Source organism: Bos grunniens, chromosome 26 (assembly GCF_055505025.1).
Source record: "Bos grunniens cultivar Pamir isolate PY7600 chromosome 26, Bosgru_T2T1.0, whole genome shotgun sequence".
Classification (NCBI taxonomy): domain Eukaryota; kingdom Metazoa; phylum Chordata; class Mammalia; order Artiodactyla; family Bovidae; genus Bos; species Bos grunniens.
The window spans coordinates 42,678,102-42,690,868 of record NC_141190.1 but is presented as its reverse complement, the minus strand read 5'-3'; the positions used below and the strand labels follow the sequence as shown (position 1 = coordinate 42,690,868).

The window sequence follows — 12,767 nt, the reverse complement described above, 5'->3', positions numbered from 1 at the left end:
GTACAGACGGGTCTGTCGTTTGGCTGTGAGTGCACCCACTGACGGCATCAGCACTGGGGCTGGGAGCCACAGGCGCGGGGGGGCCCTGGCACTCCCAGAGAGAGTTGGGCCAGAAGGGGTCCGGCAGCTGCCTGCAGGCTGGGCCCGTCCCGTGAAGCCACACAGCTGGCTCGAGGGCCCTGCTGATCCAGCAAGAGGACACAAGGGAAATGGCAGAACTCCAACAGATCACTTTATTCAAGACTGAATCCCCAAAGTACATCCGAATAGACATAATTAAACAAGGCAGTGTGGACCGAAAGGTACAATGTCATCCCCACCCGGCCCCCTGATGAAGGGAGGTTTGCTTTACAGAAGGCTTTTTACGAAGTAAATTACATTAATTACCAACATTTAAAAACATCCAACATTTAAGGGTTTTGAATCTCTGATTTATTAGACAGCATGGAAATAACAGGTTTAGGTTATTTTACAGAAAGAGCTCAAGCTGCACATACACAGCAACTGGGCTTGCTGAGGGAAAAACAATTCTTCAGACTACTGCACAAGGACACAAAGACTCCTCATCCTACAGTCGGGAGGAAAGGGCACACCAAGAGAGCAGAGAGATTCACATACTAAACAGTGTGTCCACAGTGACTACAACGCACCCCTTAAGGGACAATCATGTATTGGTAGGAAGCAAAACAAGCTTTCCATAGAGAAACCACTTTCACGAGATGGTTAGGTGGACCTGCAATGAAGAAAATACATTTCAAAAGATGGGTTCAGATTTACACTAAGTTTTCACTAAAATACTTACAAATAAAAATAAGACCTCTCTCTGTAGCAAAAGAAATTTTTTAAAATACATCATGGATGAAACAAATTTCAGTAAAGGTCCAAGTACCATTCAGATACATACATTTGCAAATAATATAAATAAAAAAAAACAAAAAGTGTGACAACAAAAAAACGATTTGGAACTACCTAGAATAGGCCAAGCTAAGTTCATGTTCTGCTTCAGGGCATTACATTGAAATGAATCTCATTCTCACTATAATTTTTTTCTTTTTAACCTTAATCACCAGCGGCTGGGCAACTGAAATGGACATGAGAACTATATAAATGTCAGAGAAATATGTAAACCTCATTAATGTTTCCAAAAATTCATTTAGAGATAGAAACAGGTCCAAATAGATGCCTGTCTAAATGTACTGCAATTACGTTACAATTATTTTTCCAAATACACAGATATGCTCTGTCTTTTCTCAGCTCATTACTGACTCAAACAATTTGCCCTTCTGGGATCAATTGTTTGCTAATAAATAATTGTTTACAGTCACAAAATGATGTTAGGAGGTTTTCTTATTAGTTTTCCTCCTGCACCCTAATAAGATTGAAAACGAGCTGATTCCCCAGAGTCTAACCTTAACCTCGCTTTGTTTCACAGCCCAGGAAATGATGACCCATCTGCTTCAGAAAATAATGGACGGCCGAGAGGAAATATTGTTTAATTGTAGATTAACCTCCTCATGAGGCAGTCTGAAGCAGCTTTAGAATTAGCAACTATAACCAGCAAGAGAAACAAATGGCTCAAGAGCCTTCTTCTCTACCATTTAAGGCCCAGAAAGAATGCAAAGGGGGCTTTATCACCTACATTTATTTACAAACATTTATTTCCGCAGTGGAAACAAAAATCAAGGTCAAAACTGATTCTCAGAAGTGCTGCTGCTGCCCTCCCCTTCTGTTTGCCCAAATACCTTTAAATGCAGAAAAACCATCAAACCATCTCATGCGCTAAAGAAAGTGTTTAAAAAAAACAACAAACAATAAAAAAACCTCTTTTCCAATATTTTCAGGTTCTTATAATATTAAAATTAAAAAATGTTCCCTGGCTTCTTTGTTAATAGTAATATATCCACCATTGGGGAGTACGAATTGTTTTATTATCATCAACATGGCACTTAAGTAAATGAAATCTTGTCAAGTACATGGTGACCTACAAGTTCAAAAGAAAAAAGAAGAGCATGAGATCAAAACGGCCGGCCAGGACAAGAGACACAGAAGCGAGAGATAAACGCAAACCCAGCCCTTTATCCACCAGGCTTCACACGCCACGCCTTTTCCAACGACAAACTGTGAAGGCACACCCGGTACTGAACACTTCACACTCTGCCCTCTCTCAGGGACTCCAGCAACTCAGCAAGGGCCCTCTATGCCATTCTAATTCAGAAGAGTACAGGGATCCTGGAAACAGTCAGCTATTCCATAAATATTTACTGAGGACTTCCTTCCAGGGCCTGAGGAGAGAGGGACAAGGAGCAGGACCAAGACTCTTGGGGGCTGGTATTTTATGGTCAAACAAGTGTCCAGGTATCAGGTTTCCCTCAAGTCTGGCTCAAGTAAAAAGCTCTGCCCCATGTACTGAGAAAATGTAAATGGTTCTTCCCTGTCAACAGTTACACCCAAGAGCCAAAGACATCTACAGAAATTTCAAAACTAAGGAAATCTAGTATTCCAAGCAAGGCCATATTACTCTGAATTTCCAGTAAGACCTGAAGGTCATTTCATTCTGTGTAAATATTACAGAAACAACCTCTGTGGAGAGGAAAGATTTTTGGCAGTTCAAATTCTTAAATATCTTAAATAGAATTTGCTAAAATAAATTATTCTTGAATTCCTCAACTTAATTTTGAAGCAATGAGCTAGTAATAACTCCAGAGATTCAAATAATAGTGCCTATTCAAGAAGAATGAGAGTTTGACATTCTTCTCTACAAAACAACTAGGCACAATTTTATCCATCAGACGTCTATCAACCTACGGATATTGAAAGCTTGGGAGAACAAGATAAAATCAACTCCAGCCCTAGAGTCAGCTGTAATATCAAACAGGCATCAACAATGCTATTCATGAATTTAGAAAAATTAATAAATCCTGGGTTGAATGCAAGAAAAGGCTCAAATACAGGTGAAGCATACTCACTTGGGTTTTGTTTCTGCATCTGTCACTTGGCGAATGAAGATACCATCTTCAGGATGTTCCGTGTCATCCATTTCATACATATACGATGATGCTATTGCAAGCGTGGTCCCATCATTACTGAAGGCGAGTGAGGCGATGCTGGTGGGGTACCGATGGAACTGGCACAGTCGCTTTTTGTTAAATGGATCCCAAATATTTACAAATCCATCAGAACCACCTGCAAGTGATTTCAAAAAATAGTTCTTGAAAGCAGATACAAAAATAGCCATTATCTTGATAATTTTTAAGATCACAGAAGTTGCATTTTCCCCAGGGAGTATTATACTAGATTTTTTTTTCCCTTTAAATATCATAAAAAACCAAGCACAATTTTTAAGAACTCTGCCCACTTCCCAGGTGGTCCAGTGGTTAATATGCCATGCTTCCAATGCAAGGGGGGGCAGAATCCTTGGTCAGGGAACTAGGATCCCACACGCCACACAGAATGACCAAAAAAAAAAAAAAAAACCTGCCCAAGTACAAATATACAGCATTCAATTAACAGCAAAATTATATTAACAAGCAGATAGAAGTGAACATGCCATACTCTACCTGTGGCAAAAGTATTGTGGATGTTGTGAAAGGAAATGGCGTTGACTGGGTAAATCTGCTCAATATTGTTTTCTTTTAGTCTGTGACACTTGAAGGCATACTTCTTCTTCTGCACCTCGGGGCTTGGGTCCAAGTACTCAACTGCCACTCGACCTTCGATAGAACTTAATACATAACCCTGGCAAGAGGAAATCAGAAGACAAAACTAGTGAACCCAGATTCCAAAACAAGGCATATACTTTCCCAAACTCAACCCAAATTAAAGAAAGATAATTATTTTTAAAATGAAAAGAGAATACGGCTGTATTTTAAACAAATGTTTAAGCAATACTAATATAGATAAGATCACACCAAAAGTTTAAAAACACTTATATCTGTTATATTAAAAAACAAACAAAAAAGGCCACCATCACTTACTTTACCAGTACTCTGCACATTGCAATCAAAAACATCTAGGTATTCTGTCAAACCTCACAGGAATTTTTAAATTATTTTAATATAATTTATTTGTTGTCCTGTTCAGAAGGGCACTCAAATTCATTCCATCACTTGGAATATATTTTTCTTGGCTTGATGTCTCCTCACTTCTAACAGTTCTAAGAACTGTATCTTCTTCACTGAGGGTATATCAATAATCCAGACCAACTGGAAAACCAGCCTTCCATCTCTATCATCCTGCCTCTTGCTTTTAACTACAGCAAGTTTATACCCAAACAACACAGATTTTCAGCAAGGCTCAAAAGTGCTCTATAATTTCAAACCTCTCCTCACCTTGCCTTGAAATAGTAGGTCAGAGAAGATAAGAAAGGAAGATAATATGAAATCTATATTTTACTTCTTTAATTTTTCGAGATATGAAAAAGATTTATTCCTAAAAAACTATTAACACCTGTAATGAAAAAAGAATCAGTAAAATGTTACTTTTAGTTAAAAAGCTTCCATTATAAACTACAGATAAACTCCGACAGAAAATTTTGGATATAAAACATCATGATATTCATAAATACAACCATATTTGAACCACGCATTTAAGGTTTTTCATAACTTCAATTCTAATGGAAATTTACAATATCCTGAGAAGAATTGTGATCACCATTTGAGGTAGTAGCCTTTTGAAATAAAGAGCTAAGAGAATAGAGTAATGGACCTAATTCTTTCGAGCTCCACAACCTCTGAAGGACAGCCGTAAGATTCCAAAGATATCTGCTGTTTTTAATGACTTTCCTCTTATAAAATTCCCAGAGCAAATGACCCCACCACCAACTTCCCTTCCAACTTTCAGGACTGGGGGCAGGGGTGCACTAATAAGTGTCACCTCTTCTAGTAATGATGATGGAAGGTGACCCACACTGTTCATCAAGAGTTAGTCACTATATGAGGCACAGCTCCCCTCTAACCTCAGAGGCATTCCTTTAAAAAAAAAAAAACGTAGGTTCTGCTCTCAGACTAGCTAAAAAGCTGTTAGTATTAGGGTACAAAAGGGACAAAAAAGGAGGAAAAAAAAGCGGGGGGGGGGGGGCAAACAGCAAATTCCGTAACTCTAAATTTTCAGATTTAAACCTGAATTCGCTGGTTTGTAAATTAAAATACCTGCAAAACTCTCTTCGATTACTGTATACCTGTCAAGCTTCCTGGAGGAAGAGCACCAAGGAATCAGAAAACCACTGGTAGATTATTACCCTCTGTGAAAATCAAAGTCTTCTCTAAAATTGAGTTAACACACTACCTTTTAACAAAAGGCTGTGAAAATACACCTAAGAGAAATTCCAATCACCACTCCAAAAAAAAAAAAAGAAAGCAATGCGTAAAACGCAGTGACCAAATTATTATAAAGGATTCTACTAGGTTCAAATTCCCACAGCGGGCGGGGGAGGCAAGGTCAGTACCTGCTTGTTGGGGAATGCGCGGATGCAGCGCGTCTGGTACTTGAGGCTGGACTCGCGGCGCTGCTGCACGTAACCCATGTTCCGCAAGTCCCACACCAGCACTCTGCGGCCTGCGGTGCCCACGATCAGCCGGTCTCCCGACACCGACAGGGTATACACCTTTCAAAAAACACCGAAACTTGCTAAAAATGCATGCCTGCAAATGGCATTTTGCTCCAAAATAAAGTCCACGGATCATAAAACCATTAAAAAAAGTTAGCTAAAGGTTCACAAACACAGCTACCAAAATTTTAAATACTTCAGTTACACAAACCAAGTAACTGGCACAAAATAATACACCCAAGATATTCTTAATACTTAACCACGTATCATAATAATGCACATTCTAATTAACTCTCCAAAAATATTTCTGAAGACGATTCTCTTTCTTACTAAAACAAAGTAAATTATTAAATAATTTTATAGCCCTCGTTTCATTTAATCACAATATAAAAGTGTAAAAGATACTCAAAAAGGAGACAATAGACAATAAAACCATAAAAACAGCTCAAGATACCTTTCAGTGAGCTTCTGGCTTTTCATAAGACAATCATTTTCAAAGTTATTTTTCTATGACCACCTTTTAGACACAGATTTCACGTTGTAACTCTTTGATTTTCCCACCTGTCACACTTAATAAATAGGCCTTTCCAGGAAGAGTGAGAGAGTTAACATTAATTACCTGCTTACTTGCTTTTGGTGGCATACGAACTCAAAATTAAAAGACAAGGTCAGTGGTCTGGCATATGACAAAGCAAATTTTTACGCCTTGATGTCACACTAAACACTCAAGACAGAGTTATGTTTATGGAAAATTTTAAAAGCACTTATCCCCTAAAAACAACTGCTCCCCCCACCCCTTAAAATTCCTTTTCTTCAATAGTAAAACAACTTTCACAAATTATCCCCTTATAATAAATCACAAAATTTCCTGCAAATAAGCCTTTAAGGTGACTTACTTTCAAATACATTATCTGGAGACCAAACAGAGATAGGAAATTCATGAAAATAGTAATAAAATATATTTTCCTGATCATGTTAAATCATTTTTTTAAAAATCTAGACTTCAGGTATATAACTGTGTTCTGATCATTACTTTTAATTAATTAGCAACTAATTTAATCTAATTTAATATTTTAAAACCTGAAGAATCACTATAAAAAATGAAGAGGCCTCATTACATGGTAAGACATCTCTTTAACATTCAGTAATTAAAGCTTACGGTTAGTTATCACTAACATATTAACCACATAAGCGTCCCCCCTTTCCCGCCCCCCAGGGAGGGCAGTGGGCAGAGGTGGTGGGACTGGGTTTAAGAACATAATAACCTGATAATTTCTACAATCTAGCCTTAAAATTCAACAACTAATTTGACCAAGGGAAAAAACACAGAATTTAAAAGACTCAAAACAGTAGATTTAATACAAGTGTGTTTCAATAAGAGATATAGTAAGATTTACTGCTGTTTATTCAAAAAACATTTGCAGAAAAACGAATTAGTGTAACACACATGAAACGCTGAATTCAAAAAACAAAGAATCCAGAAAAAGATCAATTTATAACAGTACAATCAGAATGGGAATTTTATCTTAAATCTTTACTATCCAGGTGACACACAAGCTTCTAACAGTGCTTTCTATCCCCACTGATCGTAAATCAAGTAAAAACACTGTCATGCTACTGACTAGGTATATACATTTATCAAAGACCGTATTAAAAAAAGTGACATAATGAACCTTGCTGAACCAATAAGCTGCTTGATTCAGTGTGGCTGTCCATTATATGATATTCTGTCAGCAATTTATCACAGCTCTTAACATGTTACATACAACCATAAATCAAAACTAGAAACAATGCAATTATTTTATTCTGAACAAAGGTCTTGCCAGGAGTAGATTCGACTCTGATGTGACAAAAATAATGGCTCTTTGGATGCACTACAGTATATAATGACAGCTAACAGGAACTGAATAGTATATTTACACTGAGGAAATAGACTCAAGTGAACGATACCTTTAAACTGCTAAAACAATCAATCTTTAAAATTAACTACCACCTGATAAAGTCTGATGAGGATACATCAAGAATGCTCAATTACATTTTCATTGTACAGATCAAAAGGTTAGAATAATACACAACATTTCAGTTTTAAGAAGCTTCCTTCAACTACCTGTCAGTATTAAAAATAAATAAATTATAAAAGCCAGCGAATAAAGGACATCTTTTTCACTAAACTTTAAATGATAACCCATTTCACCCTCTCACAGTCAACTAAAGAGAAAGCTCAGGCCTAAGTGAAAATGAGTGATGCTCCATCCCACTTCCTGCTTGCGGAAGTCAAACTCAGTTTCAGTCTTTGCTAAATGACTTCTCTGAAAAGTTGCTTCTCAGCCCTAGGATCTAAAGCATTACAATACATGGAAGTGGGTTTATCACTAGTGCTATCCAGTACAAATGTGACAACTGACAGGAAAAAGCTGACCAAAGTATGAAGATTAGTTTTCCTTTACATATTTAGTTGGGTTTGTGAAATAGACTCATCAACTCTTAACCTCTAAATTCAACATTATCTTCATCACTTATCAAGTCAAATCACCCCAAGAACCATAATTCCTGTCATGAACATAAAAAGCCTACCTTTTCAGGCTGAGAGAAGGTCCCAGCATTACAAGGGGTTCTGGGATCCCACAATTTAACCGTCTGATCCCAGCTTCCAGTAACCATCACATTCACTTCGGGACAGTATTCAACACATCTGATAGGGGCATCATGGGTTCCAACAAGATTTTCTGTAGGAATAAAAATAAAGCAACAACCAACACCTAGCTTTACTAAAGATTCCTCAGGTGAACAACAAAAGGAAACATTCATTCTACTGTAACGAATCCACTTCCACCCACTCAACAGAAGTATCTACACATAGAAAAACCTCTCCGGGACTACAAAGTCACTCATTCACCTCTGTCCATCTTACAGGGCATAGCTTGATTCACTGGCACAGTAATACGAAAAGCTACCTTGAGTTTCAGACAACATTAAAATGATAGTCTATCAGTTATTTTCGTCACGATTCTAGATTCCTTCAAATCAGGAACCTTCTTTCAACTCTATAGTTCTGACTGTATGCAGTGCGTGTTCTGATACATGGTAAGTGTTCAAAATATACCTGTTGAATGAACACTTGAGTGGAGAACTCTGGTCCAAGGGATCTGGATAAAATGTATCACATTAAGCTGATGTTTCAAAGAAACAGATTTAAGTGGTAACAGGATTACCTGAAAGCTGGGGATGAGGAAAGCAGGGAGGCTCAGGATTAATAACCACTTGGTTTTCATGGTGGTTCTATTTCTTTCTTTAATATTTACTTGGCTATGCCAGATCTTAGTTGCGGATGTGAGATCTAGTTTCCTGACCAGGGATTGAACCCAGGCCCCCTGCGTTAGGAGCATGGAGTCTTAGCCACTAGACCACCAGGGAAGCTCATCAAATTTCTAATACACAATTTCTTCCCTTTCAATTTCAACTTTTCACGTTATCTCATTCATTCATTCAATTAGTATCTACTGTCTACTATGTGCCAGAATCGATATCACATGCTAAGGTAACAACAAATACAAAGAGTATGTGGTTCTGATCCTCAAAGAGGAAAACTACCTGTTTAAAAACACTCCATTTAAACAAGAAAGAAAAGTATCTCATAAAATTCAGCAAAGACCTTCTGAGAATAAGCAGCTAATTCCCTTAATTATGGTCTCCAGCATCAAAAATCTTTGCTTTTTGGTGTTTTCTCGAGTTTTCAAACAAACAGAACCTAAACCTGCAAGCCAACTTCCTGATTAGAAAAAACTGCTAGCAAACAAAACCGAACATCCGCAGCTGTGAGTTACATGACAAAACGGCTTTCACGTAAAAGCCTCTTCTGATTGGATCCTTCTTTCTGGATAAAAAAATATAGCGCCCATCCTCCATCCATTCTCTCACCGTCCAACTCATCCTCATTGAGTCCTATCTCTGTGCCTTGCTATGTTCTTCAAGTACATCTATGTCTAACACGTGCATATACAAATAAACAAAAAGCCTTTACTAGAGAGCTCTGTGTATTTGAGTTCCATTCCAATCTCTATTCTACTCCAAAGTCACGATAAAAATGGGGGTAAATTTCATCACTTAGAAATTAACTAAAAGAAAACGTGCTACCCTGTCCTTCATTCAATAAATGCGAATGTTCTATGCTAAACAATCATACAAGCTGGGTTACTATGGTACCCAGACAGGATTGGCTATTTTATAATATTAGATTTTTAAAACCCTGTCTTCCTTCAGTCTGAACTACATTAGTTTCTGAAAAGAGAACTCTGAAACTATCCTGGAAAAATTCTACTGCAAGGTAGAACACTGCAAGATCCAGTCCCCTTCTGAGGGCAGGGTCAAGGTCAAACACGTAAGTGCCTCTTCATGTAAATACTGTGGACGGAGGTCACAATGAGCTACACTGTTAAAATACATACATGATATTTTGTGATTCTAACTTAATGGTTATCATTTAAACAAAAAAGTCTTATATTCAAGCCACTTTTACTTTTATCTAAGCAACTCAGGAACTAAGCAATTCAGGAACTATTCTTCTTAAATAAACATTTGTAAGTAAGCACTAGCTAGGAAAACAATAAACTGGTAAAAATGTGCCTATGTTACCTTGATCAGTGTTCAAATCATGCATTTTCAATTGATGGTCTAATCCCCCACTCCAGGCATGTGTTGGATCCTACAAAATAAAAAGTTTCAAGTCACTCAGAACTTACAAAGCTTTAAAAAAAAGTGTTTAACCTTGGAGTAGGAAATGGCAACCCACTCCAGTATTCTTGCCTGGAAAATTTCATGAACAGAGAAGTCTGGAGAGCTGGCAGTCCATGAGTAGCAAAGAGTCGGACACGACTGAGCACGTATGTGTAACAGGTTATGGAATTTGGAAAATACTATCAAGGAAAATGTTTCCTGTAGCCCAATCACCTAGAGATAACTACTGCCAACACTTTACCATCTCTCTTCTAATCTTCTTCTTATAAAAACATGTAATTTTAAAATAAAATTTGAAATCAAACTCTGGATACTTTTTAGTTTCAGGTTAATCAATCCACAGAAATATCAGTAGTGATTTCGTAATAATCCATACTATAACTGAACTTCCAATTTTCTTATGTCCTCATTGTCAAACAATTGTTCACATTTTTATTTCAATAAACAACTACATGATAAGCATTTTTAGTAGCGTTTTCTAGGAGCAAGATTAAGGAAAACTAGGGTATGGACAGCCTTATCACATCCTGCTCAGCATTACTTATAATTTCTTATATCACAATGAGTTTATTAGGAGTAAACAGTATCTAACTGTGGTTTTAAATTGCATCCTTCGATTACTTGTAAAGTTGACTCTTTTACGTTTAATAATTTTTAAATGGAAAAAAAAACTATTGAAAAATTCCTCTATCTACCAGCCAACTCCTCAGTTTATGCTCGGAATGAAGTACGCTGGGCTCACTCATTGTAAACAAACAAAAAACTGAGCGACCTAAGTAGTCACCCAAACTACTATGCAAGCAAATTAAGAACTGTTCACCACACTGGCTGAGAGCCAATACGTATTCCCATTTACTAGCAAACAAACCTTTTAATAAGTAAGACGGCCAAATTTTACAGTCTTGCTGTGAGTTTCAAGTACATTCTGTCCAGAAAAATTCAGTGTTAACTCCATCAGAAGCTTAACGGGAGACCCAGTTCCTGACGTCTGTCAAGTCCCCAGGGCCAAAACGCAAAAACAAAGCAGCACCGGAACCTCAAGGTTATTGGGGTGGGGGTGGGGGAGGAGTGGAAAGAGAGGGGCGCTGTCCAAATGACTCTACCGACAAGAGCCTTCGCCCAACACTGCAAAAGGGACGCTGATCACGAGGGACACCATAAAACTCAAAAGGATGCAGGAGCTGAAACGGAGAACACCTACGTAGAAGGCGCAGTCCAGGACGGCGCCGGTGTGCTGGTACTTGAGCCGCATGGAGTTGGCCGGCACATCATAGAGGCGCACGGACGTGTCCCAGGAGGAGACCAGCAGGAACTGCGATGTGTTGGGGCTGAACTTCACTGAGGAAATGCCGTCCTCGGGGGGTTGGTTCAGTTTGAACTCGTTAGAACCGGTCATCTAGGGAACAAGGGCCTGGTGAGAGTCTCCCCAAGAGGCCGGGGTCGCGAGGCTCGACTCGCAGAAAGGGCCGGGCAGTACGGGGCTGGGGCGGGTCCCCCAAGGGGCCGGGCCGGGTCCCCCAAGGGGCCGGGGTCGCGAGGCTCGACTCGCAGAAGGGCTGCGGAGTAGGTGGGGTGGGGGTCTCTCTGGGGGGGCGGGACCGAGGGAAAGGCCGGCGACGTGCCCTCTGCGCCTGCGCAGGGCCGCCGCGCCCTCGCCGGTCGGGCCTCATCGACCCCCCTCCCCTTCGCCCCTCCTGCGCTTCCCTACCGGCCGGGCCCGCGCCGCCACACCCCTGACTCCAGCCTGGCTCGCCGGATCCACACCCTCCCCCGCCGTGGGCTTCTGCACACCAGCCTTTCCCCACCCCCGCCCCCGGGGACTGCCGCCCCGCGTGCTTCTAAAATAAAAAGGAAAAGCCGTGGAAGTGAACCCGGTTCCCAGCGGACTGCTCCGCTGGCTCGGGAACCCCGGGGGCATCCCCGGAAAGCCCGTGCCTCCGCCCGGCCACCTCGCCCCGCTACCTCGGGCTCCGTTCAGAAGCAACTCAGCCGCCGCGCCCGCCGCCGCTCGCCGCCACCTCGCTTCCCTCCGCCGCTCTCGCGCGTTGAGCGAAGTAGGCGGAGACAAAGCTCCAGCCAAAGCCTGTCATTGGCTAATTTCAAACGCCAACGTCTCCTGCTAAGGCAGCCGATTGGTTCATCCCGAGGCCCCGGGCTCGGGCGACCCAGTCAACCTGTTCCGGCACAAAGGCAAAACGGCAGCCTTTCCGATCACGTGACTGCTTTCCGCCACCAGGCTGAGGCGCCCCGCCGGTGCTGGACGCGTGAAAACTACAACTCCCAGAGAGCATCGCGCCAAGGCGGAGCTCACGCCCTCTCCTGTTCGTGTGGGGCATGCTGGGAAATGTAGTCCTTGTGGCCAACGCTTATCCTGTCCTCCGAATAGTAGGCGGGAAAAATGCTCTTTCCATTTGACTCTTGGAGCCCTCCCCATGTCTCGGACACAAGAACTCCATTTTGGTCAGTACTTTTATAGGACTGAATTAGT

The 12,767-nt window shown here is 40.5% G+C and overlaps 1 protein-coding gene across 2 annotated transcripts; it reads right to left on the bottom strand.

The window, feature by feature from the left end:
* Positions 1–409: 409 nt before the first annotated feature.
* Positions 410–12,319, bottom strand: BUB3 (BUB3 mitotic checkpoint protein). 2 transcript variants are annotated; one of them, XM_086378079.1, is made up of 8 exons: positions 12,242–12,319; positions 11,481–11,675; positions 10,178–10,247; positions 8,120–8,271; positions 5,444–5,602; positions 3,558–3,735; positions 2,967–3,183; positions 410–1,981 (listed from the first exon to the last, which is right to left on the bottom strand). In XM_086378079.1, exons 2-8 carry the CDS (start codon positions 11,673–11,675, stop codon positions 1,966–1,968), a joined length of 987 nt encoding a protein of 328 aa, XP_086234205.1. In that variant the 5' UTR covers positions 12,242–12,319; the 3' UTR covers positions 410–1,965. The 2 variants fall into 2 exon arrangements, with proteins under 2 accessions (XP_086234205.1, XP_086234206.1); XM_086378080.1 differs by having other exon boundaries at positions 410–733.
* Between the last annotated feature and the right edge of the window lie 448 nt (positions 12,320–12,767).

Excerpts from the sequence above, each read along its gene's own strand:
- BUB3 (XM_086378079.1), bottom strand. The coding sequence starts at position 11,675 with ATGACCGGTTCTAACGAGTTCAAACTGAACCAACCCCCCGAGGACGGC. Across the intron at positions 10,248-11,480 it reads TCCTGGACTGCGCCTTCTAC|GATCCAACACATGCCTGGAG; the intron begins GTAGGTGTTCTC and ends TTTATTTTGTAG. Across the intron at positions 8,272-10,177 it reads TGATTTGAACACTGATCAAG|AAAATCTTGTTGGAACCCAT; the intron begins GTAACATAGGCA and ends TTATTCCTACAG.